Source organism: Camelus dromedarius, chromosome 27 (assembly GCF_036321535.1).
Source record: "Camelus dromedarius isolate mCamDro1 chromosome 27, mCamDro1.pat, whole genome shotgun sequence".
Classification (NCBI taxonomy): Eukaryota; Metazoa; Chordata; class Mammalia; order Artiodactyla; family Camelidae; genus Camelus; species Camelus dromedarius.
The window spans coordinates 17,290,817-17,317,784 of NC_087462.1; the positions used below are offsets into that span (position 1 = coordinate 17,290,817).

At 40.4% G+C, this 26,968-nt stretch overlaps 1 protein-coding gene and 1 long non-coding RNA gene across 2 annotated transcripts in view; one reads left to right on the top strand and one right to left on the bottom strand.

Annotated features, from left to right (window-relative positions):
• Positions 1-833: 833 nt before the first annotated feature.
• PANK3 (pantothenate kinase 3) lies at positions 834-20,047 on the bottom strand. The gene is made up of 7 exons (XM_010980447.3): positions 19,709-20,047; positions 13,801-14,153; positions 13,084-13,337; positions 11,553-11,729; positions 10,449-10,572; positions 8,103-8,228; positions 834-7,192 (listed from the first exon to the last, which is right to left on the bottom strand). The coding sequence occupies exons 1-7, from the start codon at positions 19,734-19,736 to the stop codon at positions 7,142-7,144; spliced, it is 1,113 nt and encodes a 370-aa protein (XP_010978749.1). The 5' UTR covers positions 19,737-20,047; the 3' UTR covers positions 834-7,141.
• A 313-nt stretch (positions 20,048-20,360) lies between these two features.
• Positions 20,361-26,968, top strand: part of LOC135319475 (uncharacterized) — a 44,736-nt gene continuing 38,128 nt past the window's right edge. The window contains exon 1 of the long non-coding RNA XR_010378108.1: positions 20,361-20,623. This is a non-coding gene — a long non-coding RNA (uncharacterized LOC135319475). The remainder of the gene's footprint in view (positions 20,624-26,968) is intronic.

Sequence of the window (26,968 nt, forward strand, 5' to 3'; positions counted from 1 at the left end):
CGGGGCGCACACCCGGCTGCCCGCCGCACACGCGGGGGGCTCCACTACAGAGCCCGGGACTCCCGCCCCCGCCGGTCATCTCCCCGCTGTGTCACCGCCTCATACTTTTTCATCCTAGTTCCTATTCACTGAAATTTTAAAACAGAAAGGATATGTACTTCGCAGGTCACACGGTAGTGTTCACGTTTTCAACCACTCCGATACGCCTGGCGTCTAGGCAATCGTGCAGTTTGAAAACTCAGAGGTCAATTTTCCAACCCAATTCCTCACATATTAAGATCATCAAAGCTTTTTTTTAAACAGCAATAATGCTAACAGGCGTGACTTACGAAAAACAAATGAAGTTTTGGTTTAGAGGAAGCACGTGTGAAATAACCCCGAGCGAAGAGTGATACCAAAGCACCACACGTGTTCTGGCACATCTCCCGTACAGCACATCTAGGAACCACTCTGCGGACGACGTGCATTTCTGACCTCATTTCAAGGCAAAGCAAAGCTTTCCACGTGTTAATAAACGTAAGGCAAATTCCATGATGGTCTGAACCGCATACCTGTGCTTTCTGATGTTGGGGAGGAGAGTGGGGAAAATCTACAGTTACTCCCACCTTACACAGGCAGACGAGATCGATAAGGACACTTTCTCCACAATTAATTCACTCGCGTATTTTCACTGAATGCTTTCTCTGTGCCAAGTACCGGGAATACACGGGTGAACACGACTTTACAAAGTCCTTGCTCTCAGAGTTTGCATTCTACTATAGTTGATTTCAGTTAAAACCTTACATTTAATTGAAGTGGAAACGTGGGAATACAACATATAAAAAAAAAGATAATATAGTAAACAACTTAGAGAATTTATTTGCAAAGTAAGAAATAAAAAGCATGATTTTAACTTATTTAGAATATGAACAAAACTAGAAAAAGTTAGACTACATAAAAGGTACAGAGTCCTGAAGTTGGCCTAATGGCCATATAATACCAACAAGCAAAACCCAAGTTTCTTTCATGCAAATAAGCCTTAAGGAAAAGAGAACAGGAATGTTTATAGAACAGACCACAACAATTATTTTAAAAATTTATATAAGAAACTGTACATAAATGAAAAAATAAATTAGACAATTTACAAGAAATGTTTTATAGGTTATAATAGGCTATAACTTAGTTTATTATGAATAAAATTTGTAGCACATTATACATTTTTACATCACAGATTCAGTGTTAAAAGAATTCCAACAAGACAGAGCTTAGACTTGGCAAGAACAATGCAATAGATAGAATAAGGCAACTTAGACAGAAATGGCTTCTGTAAGTAAAATTAACACATATAAACTTCAACGTATGATTTGGTCGATACCTGGGCAGAAGACAAAAGTCATTCAACTTCAGTTAAAAGTCCAAGTTTCACTGTAGTTCAAATAAAGTCAAAGCACATAACGTACATAAAAATGATAAAACCATCTTAACCTCACTTATATCCACATTCCATTAATTATATTTGGGACAATGAGACCAGAATATTGATGTTAGGTCTATAAAGTTATCTTTTGTTTCCAAATGTTGTAAACTAAAGAAAAAAAGTGGCAAATTTCAAATGGCTGCATATTTGTGACAATTACCAACTGTGTGACGTGTGAGATCCCGATGATTCAGAGACAGCATGTAAAGCTAAATTAATCTCAAACTACCTGCATTATTATATATGTATATTTTACAAATTATAAAAAACTGAAATGTTTTCTTTGAAAGCTACTCGTACTATAAGCACTGCTATGTATGAAAAATGTTAAGAAATAGGAAAAAAAATCAGCAATATCTTAGATTTGAAATTTAGCTGCTTATTTATACAACTCAAAACCTTGAATTTTACCTTCATTCACTCCTTTGAAAAATACATGCCTCATTAGTTCTTCTGAACATAAAATGACTGGCAGCAAGAAGACTGAAAATCTAAAACCAGAAATAACCTTTTGACTACAGAAAGAGTCAGAATGTAAAGATTTTTAGGGTTTTTTTTTTTCTTAAAAGGAAAAAAAAAAATTGGTTTCCTCTCAAACACATCATTCAGCACCAACTGTTGTACCTGAAGTCCCAGTATCGACTCACTGGTACATTTATTTTACATAGTAAGCTGGAAATACCACACACATGTCCAATCTGATTATTCTCAGGCAATCCTAAGGATAAAGGTATTTTGGGTCTTTATCCTATTTGATGTAGATGACTACACTCCATTTCAACTCACTTGCAGGCAATTAAAACTGTGCTTTATACATTCCACTATGAACTGTGTTTGACAAAAGCAGTAAATAACTCCAGGAGGGGTTTATCCCACATCCATCCCCACTCAGAATGATCAGAAGTAAGAAACAGCTTAAAGAAAAGGGCCGCTAAAAGAACCCCCAATATACCTAATTTCAGACATCCATAAATTTAGTGGTATGTTTCTTTTTGTACAATGGGAAAGTTATAATAATGCCCATATAATGCTGAAGTTATAGCACAATAAAAATTAGATACCTTTACAGATTAAAGCACATACACATCCAATTTTTTATATATATACACAGATATAAACCCTTCATTTAAGGTATAGCTACTACTTGGCCATTACAGGCAATAACATAACATTATGAGAGAATAACTAACTCTAGTGGTTTGGTGAGAATCCGAAATCTAGTACCTCTCAACATATACAAATAAAATGAACTCTAAAACATGACGCTGAATGTCTGAAAGAATTGTTTTTGTCATTTCAAACGCTGCAATGAACAGAGCAACTGCCTTTCTCAAGATCCTGATCATTATCCAGTCACTTCCCACTGAAAACAAATCAAACCCTCATTTCACAAATAAAAAAAAATAATATTCAGAGAAGTCAGACCAGTGGCTGGTGCCTTTTCTGTTACAATATCAAGTTATTGACCCCACGACCACTGAAGACAGGTAACAGGAACAACGGGACTGCTTTAAGAAGACACTTGGGCTTCGTGGAAGTGGAAATCACTGAAAATTTAGATACGGTCGAAAAGCTGGGATGGTTTATTTTTCACAGAACCATTATCTTCAATAGGCTATTCAAATACCTTAAAGGAGGAAAAAAAATTACTCACATTTTGGGGTCTTTGCTGATCAACTACTAGGCTCAGTAGAAATATAAAACATTAAAAACAGGCAGTGATACAGATAAAGCACATTATTTTCTGAGGTTATCTGATGATAGAAACAAAGCTGGCTGAATCCCTTCCGCAGTAGGATAAAATACCCTAAAATAAACAAGCTTACTGGGAAAACAGGACATCGACTGACACTTCAGGGCATATCACGTCTCATAAAGACAAAGAGCACGACTACAAAAATGTGGTATGTTTCTCATATTCGTTACACATACCACAAAACAGTGAGTGAAATGCAAAACAACGCATCACTCATCTTTCTAGTGATTATCCTTTATCGGTTTTTACATGGCTTTAAAGGAGAAAGAATTTCTAAACTACATTCTCAGGTGCAAGAGACTAAAAAGGATAAAGTGCTCAACAGAAAAATGTCACGCTGAACAAAATTTGAAAAATTTTGCACATAACAGGTAGAGTGGCTATAAAGGACATCTGGAAACTGCTGCCTTGCTAAAGCTTTCCACCCAAGCATGCAACCTTCGAAATCAAGGCAAGATGGGATGGACTGCTCTTAGAAGGCAGGGGTACCGCTGGACACAGAGGAAAACCTTCTCCCTTTGAGCTGCACCATTTTTCTTACAGAAATGGACTTTCAAGAGCTGGTACTTACAATATACCAATCACATTTGCACACAAAGGTAAAAAAAAAAAAAAAACAACTCAGGAATCTTCATAGTCTAATATTTGGCAAATAACCTGAACCTCTAGGACTGTCAGATACCATGTGTATTACTGGCGACGGCACTAACTTTACCTAAACTAAGAGCCCACCTATTTAAACTAGAGCAGCTGAGCGAGCATGCCCGCATCAACAGGCAGGGATGTCTACTAGCACTTTGTCTTCGGAGGCGCTGGGGTGTAGGACCAAAGGCCACTGGTTCTGAAAGTCTCGTTAAAAGGCAATCAATCTTTTGGGGGAAGGGGTAGTGGTGGTGGGAAGTTCTAGACCCTGTGTTCTTTACCAAGCCCCCAGAACAAACTGAGACTGCTCCTTGCGTTAGAAAATGTTACTGCAGTTTTTTAAAAATGAAAATTAAATCCAAAGTTACAAAGAAGATTCTCTTTGTGTACATGGAACTCAGTGAAGAATTAAAAGGGTCTCTTTATTTAGTCCTTTAAAATTGGCTTCTCAAAGTTCAATTAGATAAGGTGGGCAGGGGGGAGAGTTAAAGTCATTAAAATCATCAAATTTACTTCAGTGAAGGAAATACACATTTTGAAGACAGATGAGGATGGTCAGGATGTGTCTTGAGCAACTTTATCGGTATCATTAGAAAAATGACACATACTATGCTGAGACGGCAGGAGGCGATACAAGGTGTTTTTGGAATGGTCAGAAATATAGCTGGACGGAGTGAAATAAACCAGGCCAAATGAGGTCCTTCTCATCGCTCTTCATGAATTTAAAAAATAAGGTTCCCATATGGTCCCCTCTCTAACATTCTTTAAAAAGCCCGTATTAATGAAGTTTTAGTGAATACATGATAGTGTTCATCTTGAAGGGCTAGTTCCAGAACCTGCACTAACACAGGAACCACTACCCAAACGTGGCTACTGAGAACGTGAAATGTGGTTAGTCTGAGTTGAGTTGTGCTGTAAGTGTTAAATATAACGCTGGCTTTGAAGACTAGGCACCCCCTCCCCTCAAAAAACCTCCCAAATACCTTTTTATAGCGATTCTATGTTGAAATAACGTATCTGACATACTGGGTTAAACAGAAATACGTAATTTAGTAATTTTTGCTTTCTAAATGTGCCTACTAGAAAATGCAAAATTACAGGTGGCTCACATTTCTATTAGCACTGTTCAAGAACATAAGAGCCTTGAGGCATTAGGTTGACTGGGATTAGAACCGAAACTATTTACCACCACTGTATGCTTACAAGCGGTTTCCTGAGGTCATAATAAAAAACTAGAATCCTGGTGGCCTTCATCACAATTCTGTACAATTATTAGAAATGCTTTTTAGGATTACTCCAGCAAGTCTAGATTCTACAAGAGAAAAGCCAAGCGCAACAGTGGTGAGACAGCTGTTCACTTCATGTGCATTTTAGCAGGTAACTTCATTTTCAAAAGAGAAAAAGGATGCATCACAGTTCCAAATTAACAAAAGTATTGATCAAACTAACTCATATATACCTTGACCTTTCCATTTCTTTCTTAAAGACGGCCCCACGTGTCTAACTGCCAATGTACAGTCTGCCACAAGTATAAAACGTGAAGTTTCTCATTTAAACTAAAACTTTTTTGTACAGATGCCCAAATCATCAGACTCTAAAATAAATTAAACAGATGGCTTTTGGCTGAAATAACTAGTCACTAAAATGGAAACATTAAAGTAGAAATGTTTAGTCATTGCAGGTTTTCAAAATGACCGCTGACTGACATGAATTCAACGCTCCAAAGATTCTAAATTCTAAAAAATTACCTTCACAGGCTTTTCCCTCTAAATATTCACTCTTATTATTTATATGTTCAAGTCTATAGATAAAGAAAACCAAATTTTAAGTATTTGAGCACAAAATTTGAAAACTATAAGGAGAAATGTCTCTTTCAAGCACCTCTTAAGAGTCAACTAAAAATTATTCTCTCTGGAGCAAAACTGTGTTCTGTAAAAACACATCATAATACTTCCTTCTTCCTGTAATGTAAACAAGTTTCAAGCTCTTCAAAGCACATCCAGATTTACTGGTAATTTAAGGAGGTGAATATTTTTTCCCAAGTCTTTGGACTTCCTAAACTGCTAATAGTCTTGAAAAACTTCGCTGCACTACTGGACCTCCAAAATGTTACTGCCAAAGGAAAATTCTGAAAAAATGTATAAGATTATAAAAAATGACTTCAAAATAGAGAATAAATTCCAAGGCAAAAGAATTTATAAATTTTGTAACTATAATGCTTTTATTACCAGAATGTACGCAACACTGATCCTCTTATGATTCTGCAGGACTGCCTCAGACTCCCCCCGCTTCAAAACAACTCATCTTTTGGATTTCCGTAACATCCGTTTAGAATAAATGATTTTGTTGCTGTTCATAACAGAAGAAAGTCTTTAGCTTGGTGGTTCAGACCTAATTAAACAGAAACTGCTAAGTTTGGGGCTAAGATAAATGCGGCACAGAAAGAGCACAAAACCCTATCAATATGAACATATTCCATTAGAATGGCCCTGCCCTGGGACTTCACTGAACGGATTTCCAAATACATAAGTAAGCCTCCAATTATTCAACATTTTTAAACGTACTGATTAACTCAAAACACAAAAAGTGCTGTATTGCCAATCATGTGCATTTTCTAGGATTCATTTTAAAATTCAGGCTAATGTTTAACAATAGTATTTCAATTCAATTATGGCATTTGAAAAAGGTTATACTTCTGGGGAAAGATCACATGAGCATGCTTTTGGGGAGAAGATATGTCTAGAAAACAATAATGAATAATTAATATTGCCTTAACAATTCTAAAAATCACATAAAAATCATCTTTGATTGCCATTTCCCTAAGCTTTGATACACAGTATGTTACTGTCCACTTACTAGTAACCAAGACATACAAAGAACAGACTTGTAACAAATACTCAGAATCAATTATTTTCATGAGCTAATAAGCATTTCTGAGACTTTTAAGATTCACGTTTGAACATACAGTACTGCAACGTTGGCTACATAAAATAAATAGAAAATCTTTTTGAGAGGAAGCTCCACAATCAGAGGCTGTGCTGCATTTAAGGATTTAACACTGGCTATATACAAAAGGGAAAGCATTTCCATCAGAAACACCTCACGTTACCGGAGCTCTCTTTTTAATACGGCGACAGTAGCAGCTCACCATCTTGACCTTTACAGATCAACCGGCATAGTGCCACTCTCTCATCCTTTGGTTCCCAGTGACAAATAATGCAGTAATAATGCCTCTGGTTTTCAGCTCCTCTTCGATGACATTTATTAGCAGAGAGAAACCTGATGCTTTAGCTGAAATTTGGCAGCCCAAGGAGTGCACCAACTGCTCCAAAATAGCCCTGTGTGATTCAAAGACAATTACTCATGTAGCGCAGCTTTGAAATTAGCATGTAATATTAACACTATTAAGAGCGTGTATTTGTGTGCAGTCTATTTAAAGAACACCTATTCAGAAATCTACCAATCTCTGTGTTGTCAGCAACTGTAAAAAATTTTTTAAAACTATATTCTCAATATATACACTTTTGAAATACATATTTTTATAAAGTGTTGGCCTTTAGACACTAAAGCTTCCAGGACGATTACTGCAATTCTGTGTTCCCCTCACTTTTCCTCAAGAAAATGCCTTTGGCTCTGCCTGCCACTCCCACAGCACTCAGCATGCCAGAGGGAGCTGCACGAGGTACACATTCTGACCTGTATAGTGACAGCAGTGACAATGACACACGGAAGCTTCTAAGAGCAGAACAAATACTCAGGATCTGTGTTACTGAAATGCTTATTAGTAAAATATCCATTTGACCAGAAGCAAAATAATTCCAGGGAAACTTACTGAATCCAAAACATTACGTGAACTGGTATTTGCTCAGAACAGAATTTAACTGGATAGAGTGAATAAATAGGAAAAAAAATCTTGCAGAATAACCTCTCTCAGGGGAGAAAAAACAAACAAAAGAAAACAATTGAACAAACGAATCCACTAAAGACACAAGCAGCCCCGGTATTTCAGGAGCTCAGACCTGCTACTGCTCTCTTAGTCAGACCTGTGAAGCTCTCATCTCACTGGGATGCCCGCCAGGTTACAGAAACCCCGACCCCAACCCAAAGGGAAGGGAGGGAATCCACACACCATTCAGGTAAGATGCAGTTTTATACTTTACTTGTAAGTACTGGGCCAGAAACAACATATGAAACCTGCATAAAAAAGCATGCTATTAAAATTCACAAAACAGTATTTCTGCATCATACCTCATGCTCTAGAAACAACGCTTTCAGTTGACCTTTTGACCAGTAATCCAGTGCATATGCCAAAAGTTTCATTGAAAGAGTATTGACACGTAGAAAGTTTCCAACAAAGACAACTCTGTTTATTTTCTAAAAGAAAAGAACAATGAAAATGATTTGAAAAAAGCATTACCAAGATTTTACAACACAGTACAGTTTAGAAAATCTCTACTTACAAATGTAAACGACGACTACCTTTTGTTAGTGCCTACTGCATTCCTGCTATGTGCCTCCATAATCCCGAATATTTAAAAGCTAGTCTACATGTCACTGTAATTGTCAAAGCCCATAGAGGGTACACGAAGAGGGGGCCCAAATGGAAACTGTGGACAGGGTGAGGATGTCAATGTAGGCTCACCGACTGTTAACAAATGTACCAAACTAGCACTGGACAGTAACAGCAGGGGAGGCTGTGCTTCTGTGGGGCTGGGGTGTATGTGAACCCTGTACTTCCCACTCAATTTTGCTGTGAAGCTAAAACTGCTCTAAAAAACAAAGTCTAGTTTAAAAAAGAAAAGTTCTGGAAAGACCCTAGTTAAATGATGATAGACAAGGCTTGTTTTTGAAAATGACCAATACATTCAGCAAAGTAATTTGGAGAAACATTACTGATGAGACAAAAGGAGACACACCAAGGAAAAGTATTTTAAATGTGTTTAGGGCTTAAAAAAGCTGTAAACTTGGCCAGCGCGTTGCAGTTTATGCTCAGCAATGACTCGCAACCCGTGGACTGGATCCACAGGGTTGGAGAGCCACACTGCCAGGTATGCCCATCCAGCCCCAGGCTTCCAGCAGCCTCTGTCCCCAGCCGAAGCCATCAAGTCACTCCCTGTTAAGTTCTACTCATCGCTCTGGTTCCTCAGGTGCCTCTAAGGTTAGGAAATCACAAATAAGGAACTGATGTTTGAATCTCCAGAAAACCTCCTTCTACTCTCACAATAATGTATGTATTTTTGAGTATACGCTTTTGCACACTGAGTTTGAATAGTATAAACTATGGCCATAATTACTGTTAAATGTCAGTTGGCCAGTGAAAATCTGGACCTAGAGGGCTAATAAAAAAAGGTCCCAGATGATTGTCAACTCCTAAAGTGAAATATTTCCCAAACCTAGGTTAAAAGGCCTGCTAGTGGCTCCCTCAGCCAACTTACTCCACTGTTACTAACTCAAGAAACAGAATTCTGGATTTAAATTTAGACTAATTCAGCAGATTAATCTGAGTCTTTACACAGTTGTTCTCTCTGCTAGAGCCTCCCTTTCCCCAAACTCCTGCATCCATGATTCTCTCACTGCCTTCAAATCTTTGAATAAGGGTCACATTTTCAATCAAGCCTTCTTTAACTACCCAATTACTCAGTATTTGTCCTTTGCCACTATCTGATCTACACTCAATTCTCTTTATCTTGTTTAATTCCCTTTTCTAAAAAAAATAGCATTTTATCACCTAATACTTACTAAACTATTTATATTCATTTACTACGTCACTAGAATGGCCATAAGCGCCACAAAGTCAGGGATCTCTGTTTTCTCCACGAATGTATCTCAGAAGTGCCTAGAATAACGCCTGGCACATGATACTCTGTAAAATATTTATTTCAATGAATAAATGAATGGATGAACAAATGAACGATTCCTTCAAAAAAGCAAAATTCCCAACTCATTTAAAGTATTTGATATTTATAAAAGTTAAATGGGCAAATATATCTATCACAAGAAGGCAGAATTATATACATAGTCTTCTTCAAATAAAAATAACCCGACTATGAGGTAAATCTAGCAGTACATGCTTTTTATAAGAACGTATCATTCAAATGTCACGTGAAGAACAGGTCTCAATGCCTTCATAGCCCTGTACAATGCTGCTTGATCCATTTGCAACAAGGCAGCACTGTAAAGAAGCCGAGGGCAGTGAGCAAGCTTCCAAGTACTCCACTAACCAAATGCTACATTAACACCAAAAAGCCCTCCCACCTCCGATCACCTGTTACCTCAAACTGGCTTACTGTTTAGAAAGAATTTTCTTTCATAATTTCAAGGTATTTAGGTTGTGTACTTCTGAAAAGATCTCTGAATAAACATGAAATATAAATTATCTATTTGTCCTATTTCCAGTTTGAATTATCTGCTACTTTCCTTAAAGGCAGTGTAACAACTAGGTAGGTAACATACGTACTAATGAGTCTTGGGATTTAACGGATTCAGAGAGCTCAATCCTAGAGGCCTCCTTAAGGAACATGAGGAAGCCTGCGTAGAAGCCTATGTAATGAAACTCCAACTCACATGTTTCACGTGATTAAAAAATTTTCTTACCTCATTAACAGCACACATCCGTGCCACAGAACCAATGTTATTGGTGATAGTAACTAAAGTAGCTCTCGCTAGATCTTCTTTACTGACAGATTCTCGTTTCTCCTTATAAATCATATTCCCAAAACTGCAGAGAAATGATAAACAAAATCAAATCTGCTGATGACAAGCAACATTTCATACATTTTGGGAATACAGCCTACAGATAAATCTACGCATATACAAAAGAAGGTATATACATGGACAAGGTGACTTACTGACTCAATGAACTGCACATCCTGGAAAAACCCAAACACCCATCAAACTATGATACATTCACACAGTGAAATACCATGAAGCTGTTAACAAGGAAGGGAGGGAAGAAGAAGGGAAGGGAGGAGGATGGAGGGGAAGGAGGGAGAAAGGGAAAGGATGAAGGAGGGAGGAAAGGAGGGAAAGAAAGAGGCAGGCAAACAGGCTAGGCTACACTGCTGTGGTGGACGATACAGCCACCCCTCTCATCCACGGGGGACTGGTTCCAAGCTCTTCCTCGGATGCTAGTATCTGTAGATGCTCAAGTCCCTTATATAAAACAACGGAGGATTTGCACATAACCTATGCATATAGTTTAAATCATCTCTAGATTACTTATAACACTTAATACAATGTAAATACCATGCAAATAGTTGCCTGTAGGCAGCAAATTCAAGTTTTGCTTTTTGGAACTTTCTGAAATTATCTTTTTTTTTTTATATATATATATATATTTTCCATCTGAGGTTGGCTGACTCCGCGGATACAGAACCAAGGACAAGGAGAGCCAACTGTATATAATATGCTGTATAATGGTATATAAATGTTACCTTTTAAAAGTTACCTTCTATAAGGGGAGGATGAAGAGATGTATCTGCATAGAGAAACACTGGGAGGATACTCAAGAATTAATAAAATAATTTCTTATAGTGCATTTAAGGGAGACTTCTTAATGTACATTTAATTTTAAAACTATGTGAATATTCAAAACTTAGAACTAAACTGGTAAGAGGAAGCCCCCTTACGACTTCCTGATATATCGCTTTCTAAAAACTAAACAAGAAACCTTAATTACAACATAAACGTTAAACTTACCTAGATGCTACAGCCCAGCCAGGCAGACCAAATCTTTCATAATCGCCTCCGTAAATATCACGGACCAGCTTGTCAGCTTGCGTGCTGTCACCTTTGGATGCCATTTCAAGAGCCTCTTCAAAACTCTCACAGCCAGTCAATAAACTACATAAACCCAGAAAAGTACCCCCTCCAAGGCTAAAGAAAATAAAGACACTTGGTAAGTTGCACTTACACACTGTATTGTTTCTTCACAGTAAAAGAACAGAGCACTCATTTATTCAGTAAACACACGGACAGAAAACACTGCTAAACCTAACAAAAATATATAGCAAAACTAAACTTGTCAAAGAATAAACCAAAGGAAAAAAAATCTTGTGTGGAAACATCACACAGGAGATCTTTTCTATCTTCTAGTATCTTCACCTGACACCACACACTTTGCAATTGCTAAAAACAAATGTCTCTGTATGCATGAAAAGGGAGTGTTAGAAGTTAGTTCCATATGAATTAACAGGAGAAAAATTGTAATTCTAAGGGGTTTCCACAAACTACTTTTGCAAAAGGCCTGTTTGCTTGGCCTTTTCAGTGTGATGCATGAACACTCACATGACTCAGAAATGAATACACGGAGGAAATCTATGTCAGGCTGGTCATCATGTTAAAGACAGAAATTTACATGGCTCTATTCTTTTGGATATGCTCGCAAGATAAAATTATGTCTCTCTAATCCCTAAGACCATAACCTTTGCTCCCTAGTCTCACCTAAATTTCTAACAGGTTCTATTCCTGAATCACTAGCGGAATTTAGTTAACAGACTGAATTTCTGTCTTTTTGAATTGACTGAAGTAGGTATAAACTTCCTTGTAATTCTTTGGCATAGAGTTACAATGGAGGTAGATTTTTAGCCACTACAGAAATCAAATACTAATTAAATTTAAGTATCATTGAAATAGCAGTACTGCACTAAAATTAAAATGGGATTTTTTTTTTCACAAATCAAACTAAAGTATCCTAAAATCCTTCTTTCTCAAGTCAATAAACCGGAGTCTCCAGCTTCCTTAAAAGTTGACAAAGAACCTATCAGAATCATAATGAAAATTTAAAAATGTCATTTCACATTTTCCAGGTAATAATACAGAAAAGAGCTCACATTAAATTCATTCTATAAGAATTATTTACAACGTTGCCCAACACTCCACTTAAATATGAATCAAATAAGCATGTGGTAAGGTTTAGGCTTAAAAATGTTTATATAAAAGTGAGGAAAATGCTCTGGAAAATAAAAACATTACTGGAATCTTTCCAGATTAAAAAATCACTATCATTATGGAAATTTTGATGCCAAATATAAACATTTGATGATTTTAGTTTGAGTCTTCACACACATGCCTTATAAAACAATATCTGCAACACTTTAACTTAATACATCAACATTTTTAGCTGCTGCCCAATACACATTATTTTCCCAAAGCTAGCATTAATATGATAATTTCACAATTGCTGTGTATCAAACAGTATAAATGCTGCAGTAAGAACAAAAGGCACTACCTTGTCCCAGTTACTCGTTTATAGTTGTCTTTGGAATGGACTGCTAAAATACTGACTCCTGAGCCAATGTTCACTACCAGCAGTGGATAGGGATCGTCCAGGTTAAAAGGCATCTTTTGGCATCTCTCAGGTTCTGAGGCATTAGCAAAATAATAGCACTCTGCTTGTCCATTGAAACTGACAGAATCTATATACAGCAAGCCCTTTACAAGGCAGTCAAGTTCATCCAGTTTGTGCAGGTGGAGGTTTCCAATCTGTAACAAAAACACCAAAAGGAGATTTATAAAGTGAACAAAGGACAGCATTTAAAATACTTGACTCAATTGTCCTGTACAATTTTCATGTACTTTATAGAACTTCAAAATCATCTACTACCCACTGCATTTTCACTTGTTTCTTTTGTGTCAAAAATCTCTTAGGGACTTAATTCAGTCCAGTGGTTCTCAGTGGTAGTGATACTGCCTCTGGAGGCGTTTTTGAAATCTGCATGTACATTTTAGTTTTCAAAAAGGTGGAGAGGCGGGGAGAACCAAACTGACATTTAGTGGGCAGGGACTTAGGGGGCCGGACATCTGCAGTGGGCAGGGCAGTTGTGCCAAACAAACTATCCCCTCTCTGCATCATCTCTGAACATTCTGACAGACAGAAACCTAGCCTCATGTTTTAAAAACTGAAGAGAAAGGGCATCCCTTTCAGGCTTTGAAGTGAGGTACCTACTGTGCGAAAATCTTTTTCAAACTTGTAAGCACCACCTCCTGTAGCACATAGCACCGTGTGTAATGTTGAGAAGTTTTTATCTCTTCCCATTTGGATAAAAGTAGGCAGGTCCTGGGTTGGAAATCTGATAAAGTGCAAGTTCCCTCTCCGGCCAAAAAGTGTTAAATCCTTCAGTTCAAGGTGTACATCCCGAATACCAGTGGATCCATATGCTACATTAGAAGTCAAATATTTCCGGATACTTTTTAAGCTCTCAACTTCTTCTTGTTCTTCCTCTGCTGTGATATCAATAGGTTCAAAGTATGAGAGCTTCACTAAAGTTCCCCCAATGTCCATGCCAAACCATGGGAAAGCTGTGGATAAAAAATAAATAGTAAAAAATACACATCTTGATTTTGGAAATGCCAATTAGGAACTAGTTAATCAGCCACAAAGTTACCCCGAATCATGCATTCAGTCAATAATAGGTAAGACATAAGACACATCTGCTATGTGCAATTCACCCTTTTCCCTTCAAAGGGCTATTCTGTGTATTTTCTAAAAACCCATAACCTAGGATGCTTGGAGCTGGACCAGGGTCTTTTAATTCCTGGCCTGGCAGGCATTCCTTTTCATTTATTAAATATTTATCCTGTGCCCCAGGGGATTAGGAGAAATTTGGACCAATTCAGTTTTCATAATAGGTCATTACCTAGGATTTGAAAATGTTTCTAAAAGGCTTTTCATGTAATAAAATTAGCCTATAATCATTTCAAGTAACCCAAGGGAAAAGTACCTCCTTAAAAAGAACTTCTTTGTTCATTAAACTTACTAGGCTTCTTTGGTGTATCTGGTTCATAAAATTAGCTGTTGATAATGCTGAAGTAAGTCTATTTGGGGACAGGCACACTTGGACAGGGAGCATCACCTGGGTTTGGGACTTGATGCTAAGTGGGCTATACTGACTTTGGATAAGCCATTAACCTCTCGAATCCGTTTCCTTAAGTCAATTCTCTGAGATCTTAATCATTACGATAGAGACTCAAAAATAATTAAAACTTAAGATACACAGGTTACAAAATGCCTAACAACATGTATTTAAGTTTTTTATGTGTAAGTTGCCAAGGAAAATTAGTTCCCGCTAAGGTTCTACTTTGTTTCTTACATACCCCTATTTTACCTATTTGATATGTCTGTACCATTAGAAACCGACAGCAAACCATTCAGTGAGAAAGGATTCTATACATGTTTCTATTTCAGAATTTACATCTACTGTAATTAGTAAATTATACTGACTATGAGGAAGGAATAACTCTCATTGTCTTCTTCTGGAGAAATAGCTAATTTGTTTTTGTATTTGACACCCAAGTTGCAGATCCAGATCTACATTAAAGACAATCTTAAAAAAGACACATTTTTTTAAAGTGAAATTACTTAAGACAATAATTTGGGACGTGAAGGCAGCTTTTGCTATGCTTTTGTCACCACAGACTTGTATAAACTAAGATGCTGAAGAAACTAAATTTTTTCAGTCTTGTTGGGTGGCTAGCAACGGAAGTCACCTTAAGTAACACACTCCTAAAATGAATGATAGGACATTCAACACTCATGTCACATCTCGCCTAAGTCTGCTGTCTTTTGCTGTCTGCTCTTAAAGGAAGGGTAACTAGAGATGCTATACAGCAGAACATGAATTTCTTACTAACCATAATAGACAAACCAGAACATTATAGGTGTCTTCTTTTGCACAGAGATCCTTTCAACTCAGCAAAGTTCTGAAATTCATTTCGTTATGCCAGAGAAGGCGGAGGTATAGCTCAAGTGGCAGAGCACCTGCTTAGCATGCATGAGGTCCTGGGTTCAATCCCCAGTACCTCCTCTAACAATAAATACGTAAGTAAGCCTAATTACCTCCCCCCACCAAAAAATAAATAAAAAGAATTCTCTCACCTTATGCCAGAGAAAAAAATCATCATTCAAAATGTATGAAGGAGACAACAAGAACACAGAAGACACATGTCCTTAATTATGATCCATTCCTTTCATTTAGCAGGTGGTCTAACTTTCAGTGCATTAAAGCAAATACTTTCAGGGCATTAAAACAAAACTTATGCTTGTTATTTTGTCACTAAACAAAATGACAGAGGAAGGGGGCATGGAGCTTAAACTTTACTGATTTGCAATGAAAGTACAAGGTTATTAAGTACAACCATGGGCCACTAACAGTTCCATGAGGTAAGAAAAATACCAGGTTCCAAAGAAATTGGGCAAATATCTGTATCTAAAGCTCTGCTGCTTCTAGCCAAGGGCCAAGGTAAAAGTAGGTCACCAGTGCATAAGCTGCCCACTTCCTCCATATAACCTAAATATTTCTCTATCTTTTGAGAAATAAAACTCTCCACTGCCAAGGCCAAAAAGAAAAGGATCAAAATGCATTTAAAGAACAAAACACATTTTCATTTTCCATAAATATAAATAAGTACTTTGATTATCTTTCCTAGACTTTGAGCATTTCCTAGATCTCTCATCTGTTTATGCGGCCTTCCAAAAATAATAGCTCCTATTCTGTTTCTCACCTGAGCCTAACAGAGCAGCCATGACTTCCATTAGGTCCCCATAAGTAACAAAAATATCCAGAACCACTACAAGCAGAGTGCTACCAAGAAATTATCTTTCTTACCAGGTAGATTAGGTATGCAAAAGAAATGCACTTGTCTGATCATCTTTTTAGATGATTAAACAGAAGATACCTAGCCACAAGGGCCGACTGTTGACTTCCAACAAGCTGTTACAAAAGTTCGGTACCTTGTTAAGTGTTGTTAAGGAGCAGGGGAGCTTTAAAGAGCTGTTTAATTGTTATTGGCCCCATGCAGATTTTAGCTCAAAGGGATCCTGTGCCAAACTAGGATTTAATTGTTCTCTAGCAGAAAGAGAAATCAAATGCTGAAAATGTTCAAAATGTTAGTGGATTATCTTAAGGAACAAAATTCTAAAATGGGCATGTGCACTGGTAGAGTACAGATATGCTTCAAGTTCTTGAATAAAAGACATTTCACTCTTCCTGATAATCATTCAAAAAAAAGTTTTTGTTCTAAAATAGACTAAGAAAAAAACCATCTTCTCACCTTCAGTATTATAATTCCTCAGAAGAGCTTCAGAAGATTTTTTTCCCCCTTTGGTAAATGAGTTACATCTAAGGGGCTATCACGACCAGTTGCACCTTATAATCTACTAGAAGTGATTGTTCTTAAGTAATGACTCAATTTACAAACAGGTCAAATTATACAGAAGCAAACAGCACACATATGACACATACTTCTCTCTGCTCTTGACAAAAACTTCAGGTACCCTACTGCTTCAGTTAGAAAAGCAGGCCCCCAAACCTATATAGCACCAAATTAAAAAAAAAATGCATATAATATATATACATATATATATAATTGCTTATTATCACCTTGTTAATCCCATTAAGTGCCATACAGGTGAGCAAAACAAAGGCTGAAAAACCCCCACCTTAAAAAATCATGTCAGTTGAGGCACAGAGGTATTTAAGCAGCGTGAAAAACACAAGTAAAGGTGATCCAAACACTGCCACTGTTGTGGTTCTAGTAAAAAGTTTTCATTAGGTTAATGTTTGACTTCATCCTTCCCCTGGAGTTGAATTAACATGTAATTTCAAAAGCTTATCTTTTAGTTGCACAATCTAGAGAATGAAACCAATTCTTTTTCTTATTTTCTGGTTAAATACATGCATTGGTTTATAAGCTGTTATATATTAGTGATGGAACGAAATGTAATGTTTTCTAACAGGTGAGTAATTCTATGAAGGTATGTGAAGCCTGACACAAACAAGTGTATGAGGCACAAAGTGCATGAAAAAAAAAACCAAAACCAGTATGAGGCACAGCTTTTAGATCCCAGTGCTGCTCTAAGGTTCAAATGATGCAATGCATGTAAAGATAGTGTGTTACATACAAGTGCTCAGTAAATTTGTGATTATAAAAAGAAGCCCTATACAAGAACCAAAAACCAAAACAAATATATCTTTAGCTAACCTGAGTGGTTTAAAACACAGGAAGTAATACTTGCCAGTTTTATACACATGCATGTCCCCGACAGTTTGCAGCTGAAATACTTTCTTTCCCCCTCACACAAAAACAAGATATTCTTTATTTTTACTGGAAAGAATTGAGTAGACAGTCAAGTCACCTTTTATGTATAAGAAACTGGAAATGTTATTTCAGACTTCTAAATCATATCAGTTGATTGCTTTTTCAGCATAAGTCTAATGTTGATGGTCTTACAACGCACCACAATGTAGTAATAAGCAAATACACATTTAATTATCATCTTTGCTAGATAAGAAACACCTCTGACAGAGGTGGTTAAGTGACTACAAGCTTGCCCAATCTAAGTAATCAAATCACTGTCCTGGCAAAAATAAAATAATACCATAAGAGTCAGAAATATGAGCTTGTCACAGTTAAACTCATTTTACTAAATGGAAATTCTAAGACAAGCAAAGAAAATATACGTGCTGAGGGAAGATGTCCAATTGTTCTACATTACTGCATCTGTTCAAGATTCACTTAATTCAGCAAGTGTAAATTAGAAGTGTTTCTATATTACTGTCATTTAAGCCTTCACATCACTATTTTATAGACTGCTGAATAAGAACTCATTAGCTATCATTTAAAAAAAATCATCACTTAAAAAATGTTTTAATTGGCAGATAAAACTACCAGGTTAGAAAGATTTGTCTTTAAGTATTTAGACTATACCCTCCAGGTACAGAAGAAAGAACACTGGACTATGAGTCAGGTGACTTAGGGCCCTGAACCTCATTTAGCAGAGTTGGTTGGTGCAGCCTTATTCTGGGGCTCAGTAAGTTCAATTTTCTCAACAGTAAAATTAAGACCAAGTTATCTCACATTTAAATAACAATCAGCAATTTTCAGAGTGCTATCGTAGGTTGCCTCTCCAGAGAGGTTTACAAGAAACATGATGGGCGGGAAGGGATGGTGTTAGTGCTCTGTTTTATAGCAAGAGATTTACTAGAACTGTTGGATCACTCAACAATGTAAAATGGCAAAATACCAATACAATCCTAAGATATAAGTACGCATTCCACTTTCCTAGTTGCTCTGGAAGAATGGACTTCAAGTATGACAATCACAATGGCAGACAGATTAAAGAAGCCATTTACAGGAGTAAAAGGTTTTTAAAAAGCTAAAAATAAAAGGAAGCAAACTCTCTCGATCTACTCTCAAACTATGGAAAGAATTTTTTTCTTAAAGTACATGCTATACATATTCACAGAAAAATCTGAGTAGTCACCAAACTATTAATATTGGTTAGCTGAGTGGCGGCAATAGGGGTGATGTTAATCTTTTCATCGGTATTAAAAACAAACTAGTTGCTACACCAGGGCAATTACCCACTGGTCGGTGTCATGCACGTGTGTTTAAAAGTTCTAATTATAACAACAGTGACAACTCCCAGGAACCCACCGGGACTTCAAGGACACAGAAAGCTCAGAAATCAGTTTAAAAGGGTGGTAAATGTCCCCGCGCAATTTGACAGCCGCGGCCGCCCGTTTTCAACTTGACTTCAGAGGAAGCCGGGAGAGCGGACTCGTAGCTCTAACTCTTGCCTAGCAAATCCCGAAACAAAAATCCCCCTCTAGCACCTCCCAGATCTCGAGGAGGAAGTGGGAGGGAAGGCTAGGGGGCGGCAAGCGACCGTCACCCGAGCATAGGGGGATGGGGAGGGAGCCTCGACCGCTGTGCTGAAAAGGTCCCTCCACTCGCATCCCGTGCGGGGCGCCAGCGCAGAGAGACCGGCTTTGAACCAGGCCGCCCCGCCAAGCGGCTTCCAGCCCGGGCCCAACGTGCTCTCCCAACCCGACGGGCCCAAGCCCCCATCTTACAGGGTTTCTTGGCATCCTTGATCTTCATGGCGTCGGCCTGAGGGGCGAGAGGCAGCCTCGGGTTCCGTGAGCGGAGGCTTCTGGCTGCGACTCCGGAGGTGGCTGGGCCTCTAGGGGAGGCCCGGCCGGTTCCTCCCCTCGGGCCGGGCGGGGCGGGCCAAGGGCGGGGCGGCGGCGCCTAAGACGAGGCCCGGCCCAGGGGGCGGCCGCCCCACCCCCGCGAGGGGCGGCCGGGAGCTAGCGAGCTGGGGAAGGCCGCCGGCCTCGCCGCTCCCGGGCCCCCCCCGCCGCCGCTCCAAACAAAAGGCCCCGTTCCCCCGAGCCGCCGCCGCCGCACTGAGAACTAGCCCGCCCAGGCCCAGAGCCCACGTGACGCTAGCCCCCCCTTCTCTCCGTTCTCCTCCTGGCTGCTGGGGATTGTAGTTCTCGGGATCGCGAGGCCCCACTCTCAGGCTGCAGCTGTGCAGATGAACTACAAAACCCAGGATGCATCGCGGGTCCTCCTCAGTGGCCCCCTCCGCTTCCAGAGATCGCCTCAGAGTGGTCCCAGAGAGAGGGGGGCGGAGCTTTAATCACGCCAGCGACCAGGCGACCAATGGTGGCTGATGTGGGCGGGCGGCGGAAGTCTAGAGCCCGAGCCTCGCCCCGGCGCCGGGAGGGAGAGAAGGCGAAGGGAGCTCTTGGCTGGTATTGTAATGGCTGTTCTGCAAGTTGCAGAGTTTTGGAGGCAGAAAACCTGGTCATTGTGCTAGGGAGAGCGCTAAATACAGCGCTCCCGAGCAGCTCTTCAGACAGACTAGTGAATGCATTTGTAAGTTAAAGTCATTCACAAAGGAATTCCCTGGCTGACACCTGGAATGCTGGAATGGAATGGAAGGATGGTGACATTAATAGTAACGGCAGTAACAATACTAGGTAACATTTATAAAATGCTTACCATGTGCCAGCCACTCTGCTAAGCGCTTTTAGGGAATTATATGATATGATCCGGCAACTTTGTGAACTGCGTACAATGATTATCTATCACTTATTTTGAAGGTGGGACAGGATCTTAGAAGTTAAGTCACTTGCGGAGCACGTGCTCTTTGCCACCCTTCCTTCCATGGTTCCCTCAGGGGCACTGTGGCCCAGCTCTCTCCTTCCAAAGGGGAAGTTGATTCCCGGGGAAGAAAGTTAAGTGTTCCAGTTTTCACTCCTTTCCCTGTGCCTCCGAGATTCTGAGTCCCCTAGCTGGAATGGGAAGGGATGGCACTGGGGGTCTTCTGGCCTCACCTCCCCCAGTGAGGTGACCAGGAATTTAGTGACTTTGGCAAACAATGGTTTGAGAGTTGGCAATGGAGAACTGAGCTTTATTACCCCTTCTTTGTGGAGGATATGACAAAGGTTGCAAATAAGGACCCAAAGGGACACAAACCATCATTTAGGGAGCATGTACTAAGAGACAGAACTTTGCAGGGTGCTTTCCCTACTTTAAAATTTTTAATTTAAATTTAATCCTCACAATCACCCTCTGAAATAAAATGATTAAGATCTCAAACTTCAGTTCACATCTTGGTTCTACAACTTGCTTATAAATTTGGGCAAATTACTTCATCTCTTTGATTCTCATTGGAAATAATGATGCCTTAATTGTATATCTGAAATATGTATAGTTTACTGTCCAGGAACCATACCACAAGGAAGGTGTTAAAAAAAAAAGATGCCTACCTTTCATGGGCTTGAGATGAAGGTTGAGATGAAAGAAGGTACATAAAGTGCTTTACTTGTTCACTGTCATGTGTAGTGATCAGTAAATGATGCTTGTGTTTTTATTGTCATCATTATCCTTATTGTAAAAATAAGGAAGAAAGGTTAAGTATCTAAACTGTTTGCCCAAGTTTATTATTTAGGATTGGACCTCAAGTCTGATTGATGCTTTGTGGTTCCTTATCTTCTGCTATTGGGACCACAGGCTCCACATTTGTTACTTAGAAATATATTTTTATGTATATTTTTTATAGGTACATTATTGTGAGCTCCCAGATATGTGGCCTGATCACTTAGAAACCTGAGTGGTAGACTTAACCTTCTTTTCCTCTCTCCCCCACCAAGTCATTTCATCCTAGACAGAACCCTAGATATTCTTGAATGGTCCAGCTTTCCCACAGTGTTTTGGGGTGAGAGTCATGATTTCTGATCTGATACGGCTTCAGAGAATGTTCACCACTGAGTATGACTCATCAGTTGCTTCTGTAAGTCTCGTGTGCACCCTGTTATCTGCCAACATACATCTTTCGGTTGTTTCCTGCCTCTTTTGATAGTATCAGCTTGGACGTCAAAGAGGAGGTGGTACATATGCCTTGTGATAGGCTGGCCATGGACCAAGAGGAAGGCGAGCTAGAAATGAGAGCGATAGGAATTTGGGTGAGTTTTTGACACAGGCTTTTGCTGGTTTCTGTGGCCACATATGGATGACTTAGTTTAATTTAGCTTCAGTGTTAGATTCACACCTGTGATGTTGTCATGTGCCAGAAAAACACGAACCTTCATGTAGAAGTCTAGTTTTAGATCAGCCATGGAATGTCACTAGGACCCTGGGGAAGTCCTTTCTCCTCTCTGGGTTCAAGTTACACATTTGTAAAATGAAACAATTGTTTGAGATTTCTTCCACCTCTGAGGTTCACTAAAATATACCTCTTTTTCAGGAGCCATGTGAGATGAGTTTAACTATGTTTTTCTTTAAGTTTTCCCCAGTGTTAATGAAACTGACAGGTAATCCCTTTTCAGTTTCTGGCCAGAATCAGTCTTCTGCAGCCCCTGTTGGCTGTTGGCCCCATCCTCCCTCCAGCAGTGTCTGATTAACAGCATTTTCTCTCTTCCCTACTCTGTCTTCAGAACTCTTCCCAACAGAGTGAGTGTGGGGAGCTGCAAAGAACATCTTAAAGGGGCCAAGAAAAGTTCTTGATGTGAGCAGATCCTGTCTCAATATTTATTCTCTACCAAACGCAATTACTCCATCCCATCTTGCAAAGTGATAGAGGAGACCTGACACATCCTCATTTTGCTTTTAATGAGTGGGTGTCCTTCGAGACAGGTGGTAGATTGTACCTAATGATGACTGTGAGGTCTCCTAGTATGAAGAACACACACACACACACTCTAGCTTCAAAGCCCAGACCAAGCTTGTAACAGTGGATTCTGTCTCTAACTAGTTCGTCAAGAACATGCTCCAGTCGGTCCTTGGATCCACAAATCCAAACCAGCATCTCACTGTGGGGAGCATCATTAGCGTAAGGGGCAGCAGCATCACTGTCATGGTAATGGAAGCACAATTCCTTCTAACAAATACTCATTGAGCTTTGACAATGTTCTGGGCACTGGAGTCCATGCTAGGGGAGAGAGAGGCAAAAAGGAGAGAAACAATAATCCAGTTAATAAATCAGGAAACAAGAACAGGCTGTGACAAGTGATGTGAAAGAAATAACCAGGTTGATGTGCTGGATGGTACCTGGGATTGCAGGAGAGGACGGGGGCTGTATCTTAGTTTGGATGGTCAGAGGAAGCTTCTCTGAGGAGGTGGTGTATGAGCTGGGATCCCTGCAGATTGCTGGGGAAGACAGAGGTGTGACTGGCGCTGGAGTTAGGATTGGCCTGAGGGACAGAAGTGATGGGGCACGCTGGGCCTTGAGGACCACTGGAAGATTTTAAGATAGAGGGGGGTGACATGATCTTTGATTTTAGAGGGCTGCTGTGGCTGCTATGTGAAAAATGGGTGGGTTAGAGAGGTGTCGTGGCTTGGAAAGACTAGTCACCTCAGGCTCTACCCCCCCAGCCCTCCTGGACCACGTGCTATCAGTTACCAAGTCCAGGTTGGGGTGGGGGGCTCCGAGAGCACTCCAGGAACCGTGCGGGGGCATGAATCAGTGTGGTGGCTGCAGAGAGGGAGAGAAGTACCCGATCAAGAGCTTCATTTAACAAATGCTTGTGGGGCTCCTGCGGTGTGCCAGGTGCCGGTCTCGGGGTGAGGATACGGTGAAGAGCAGGACAAAGCCCCCGCCCTCCCGGGGCTTATGTTCCAAAGGGGACATAGACGGTAAACAAGCAGACAGATGCACGGTATTATTTTCAATAGTACAAATCAGATAGTGAATTTAGATGGTGTAAAAGCTGTGACGATAACACAGGATGAGGGACCAAGAGTGATGGGGCTGTCTGAGGTAGAGTGGTGGCTGAGGATGAGTCAGATGAAGTGGATAAGGGGAGGGAAAGGGAGGCACGAGGGGTAGGTTTTAGGCTTAGGCTGGAGCTTTGGGGTGTATGGTAGTGTCCTTTACCAAGAAGGGAGAGCGTGGGGAATACATAAACGGGAAGTAAGGGTTCTGCCTTGGCCTTGTTGAGGGCCATCCTCTCCTCGGTTGAGGGACGCAATGTATGTTTAGTCGTAGAAGTTAGCTTGTTTCGGCAGTTGACGATTTGCATATTCGAGGCCCCCCAGCTTGAGTGTCATATACTCCTGCCCTGCTCAGGAAGGAGTCTTCCCAGACATTGCCTTATGGGAACCAGGAGGAGCCTCTCTCTGGAGCTCTGCTCTGCCCCCTCCTCCTGGCGTGTTAACCTCAACAAGTCCAGATACGAACTTGTCATCTTCCCACCCACTCTTCTCTTGCTTGCTCACTTTCCTAAAGGCCCTGCCTCAGCTGCTGGTACCAGCATCCACCCACTCACCCAACACAGAAAGTTGGGAGTTATCCTGGACTTCTCTCGCCCCCTCACAGTCCACATCCAACCAGTCACCAAGTATTTTTTGTTGTCTTCCTGCCTGTTCCTTCCTGCCTGACTTCACTGCTCTCGCCTGAGCACCAGGCTCTGGGTCTCACATTTATACTCGTAAAGGTCCTTCCTGCCTCTTGGCTGGCTTTATCCCATCCGCCTTCCTTACGGATGCAAGAGTGAGTTTTCTCAAAAGCAAACCAGACTGTATCATTTCCAGGGCTTAGAACTGTGCCTCTCCCCACCGGTGTCATCTTCAGGAAAAAATCCCAGCCTAGGGTATAAGACCCATCATGATTAGATGCTGTGAATCTCTTTAGCGGCATCTCTTGCATCTACGCACCCTTCATTGTATGCTCTGCTAAGACAAAAACTGCTTATAGCAAACTGCGTACATGCTACTGTCCAATGCTGTTACTGCTTTTGCACGTGTAAGCCTCTCTTCTTGAGTTCCCATTGAACACCTATTCGTACTTTAAAACCCAATCCTCTTCTGGACAGACTTCCTTTCCTCTATGCTACTTCTGGTCCCTGTATAGGCTTCTGTCTTTGCTACTCAGTGCATAATAATATAGTGATCGTTTACTCACCTGTCTCTTTCAGTACCGGGTGAACTCTTTGAGGGCTAGGGTTGTGACTTACTCTGCTTGGTATCCCCAAGTCTAGCATGGGCTCTGACTCAGAATGTTGGCTCACATATGATTAAATTGATGGGTTTGGGTTCAAGTCCTTCAGATGCAACCTGGAAACTCTCATCCTTGTAAAAACTTCCAGTAACCAATAATTATGAACAACAAAGGCAGTTTAGTGGGTGTGAATCACTTTACTTTATGGGGGTAACACTGAAGAGTTTATGACCTGGGAGCCATCATGTATTTCCTAACACCGTGTTTAATCAGGGGCAGCGCTAATTACAGATGGGCTTATTCCTGCCCAAGGATGCCTGCACAAGTGTATTTATCAAGGCTTTGAGCAAGTTAGAGCAGAGTGCAATGGTTAAAAACTAGACAGGACAATCCAGCAGAATTAGATCCCGACCTCTGATTGGTTGTCCAACTTTGGAGTGGTGGTTTTACCTCTAGGTCTTAGTTTTCCTCATCTGTAAAATGGGAATCAAAATGGCTCCCATGCCTTCAGCCTCTGTGAAGATGAAATGACTTCCTCCATCTAAAGTGCTCGACCCCGTCCCTGGCACATGAGAGCTTTGGACGACGTGACTACTGGAGAGACAAAGAATTCATGCTGATATTCTAGCCTCCCTTTAAATGTCTCTTCTGCCCTCACCAGCAAACACAAGCAGACTATCTTTTGACCATTTTAGAAAACTTTAGTGCTTTTGTTCATAGCATTCACCATGATACTTACTATTTAAGTCATATTTCGTCTTACTTCCTCACTCAGCTCAAGAAGGCTCCCAGAGGACAAGGACTCTTTTAATCCTTAACTCTTAATACAGTTCCTGGCACAGAGAAAACTCTGAATAGTTGAATGAATGAGCAAACCTCTCCTACTGATATTCTGCCTTGGCATGAGGGGTGTGTGTGTGTGTGTGTGTGTGTGTGTGTGTGTGTGTGTGTAGGGGGTCTATTTGGTGAGGTTAGAAGTGAAAGCACTGATAGAAAGCCCCCAGTGATGGAGAATGGGGGCAGACTGGTTAGGGAGCTCTGCACCAGTATAAGAGGCTAAGAGCACATAAGGACAGCCTTGGCCTCATAGGACTTTTAAGGCTGTCACTGCCTTAGGCTGTGAGGCCAGTGTGTATAAGAATAGTTTGCACAGTTCTGGTTTGGAAATCAGGGCTTTGACTGAGAGTTTAGCCAACTAGCCAGCAAGAATAGCTTTCTGGAGCTTGGAGCCTCATGAAAATTCCAAAACCGGGGAAATAATCCAAAAAAATAGGTTTGTTTGCTGGCTTTGAAAAGTAGGATTTAAAAAAAAAAAAAGAAAATCTTCTCAATATTCTCTTCATTTGCAATACAAATTAGCAGACACTTCCTGTGCTTAAGCCCACAAATGAGAGGAAGACGGAGCCAGGAATAAACCAGGTGCTTCCTGGGAAGTCATGGGCTGCGGTGTAAAGAAGAGCAAGGAGTGTGGTGTGGTGGCGGGACGAGAGCAGCGCTGATCGAAGTGGGGCGAGTGGGTGCCGGCCCCCCTCCGTTGGTGATTAGACCCCAGCGCGGCAGGGGGCTTGCCGCTGAACTCACGTCAGCTACGTCGCTAACCACGCTGTTTTCCCCTCAGCCAATTTTTTTTTTTTTTTTTTTTTTTTTTGCATAGCAAGATATGCTTGTGGAAGGCAGCATTGCATCGTCGCATGTTTTGACACAATCTGTCACTGCCTTAGGCTTGAACCAGTAACACGTAGTTCGCTGACCAGGGGCTTTGAGCATCACTGGTCTAGAGCATGGACTTGGAAGTCAGCCAGACTCGGCCCTGCTACTTAAGCAACTCCCCTAAGCTGTCTGAGCTTTGGATTCCAAGTCTGGAAAATGGAGATTCATTCATGCC

What these genes read in the sequence shown, in the direction of transcription:
- PANK3 (XM_010980447.3), bottom strand. Translation starts at nt 19,736, where the DNA reads ATGAAGATCAAGGATGCCAAGAAACCCT. An exon ending in CAAGGATGCCAAGAAACCCT is followed by an intron (nt 14,154 to 19,708) that starts GTAAGATGGGGG and finishes TTTTATCCACAG; the next exon opens with CTTTCCCATGGTTTGGCATG. An exon ending in TTGAAAAAGATTTTCGCACA is followed by an intron (nt 13,338 to 13,800) that starts GTAGGTACCTCA and finishes TTTTTGTTACAG; the next exon opens with ATTGGAAACCTCCACCTGCA.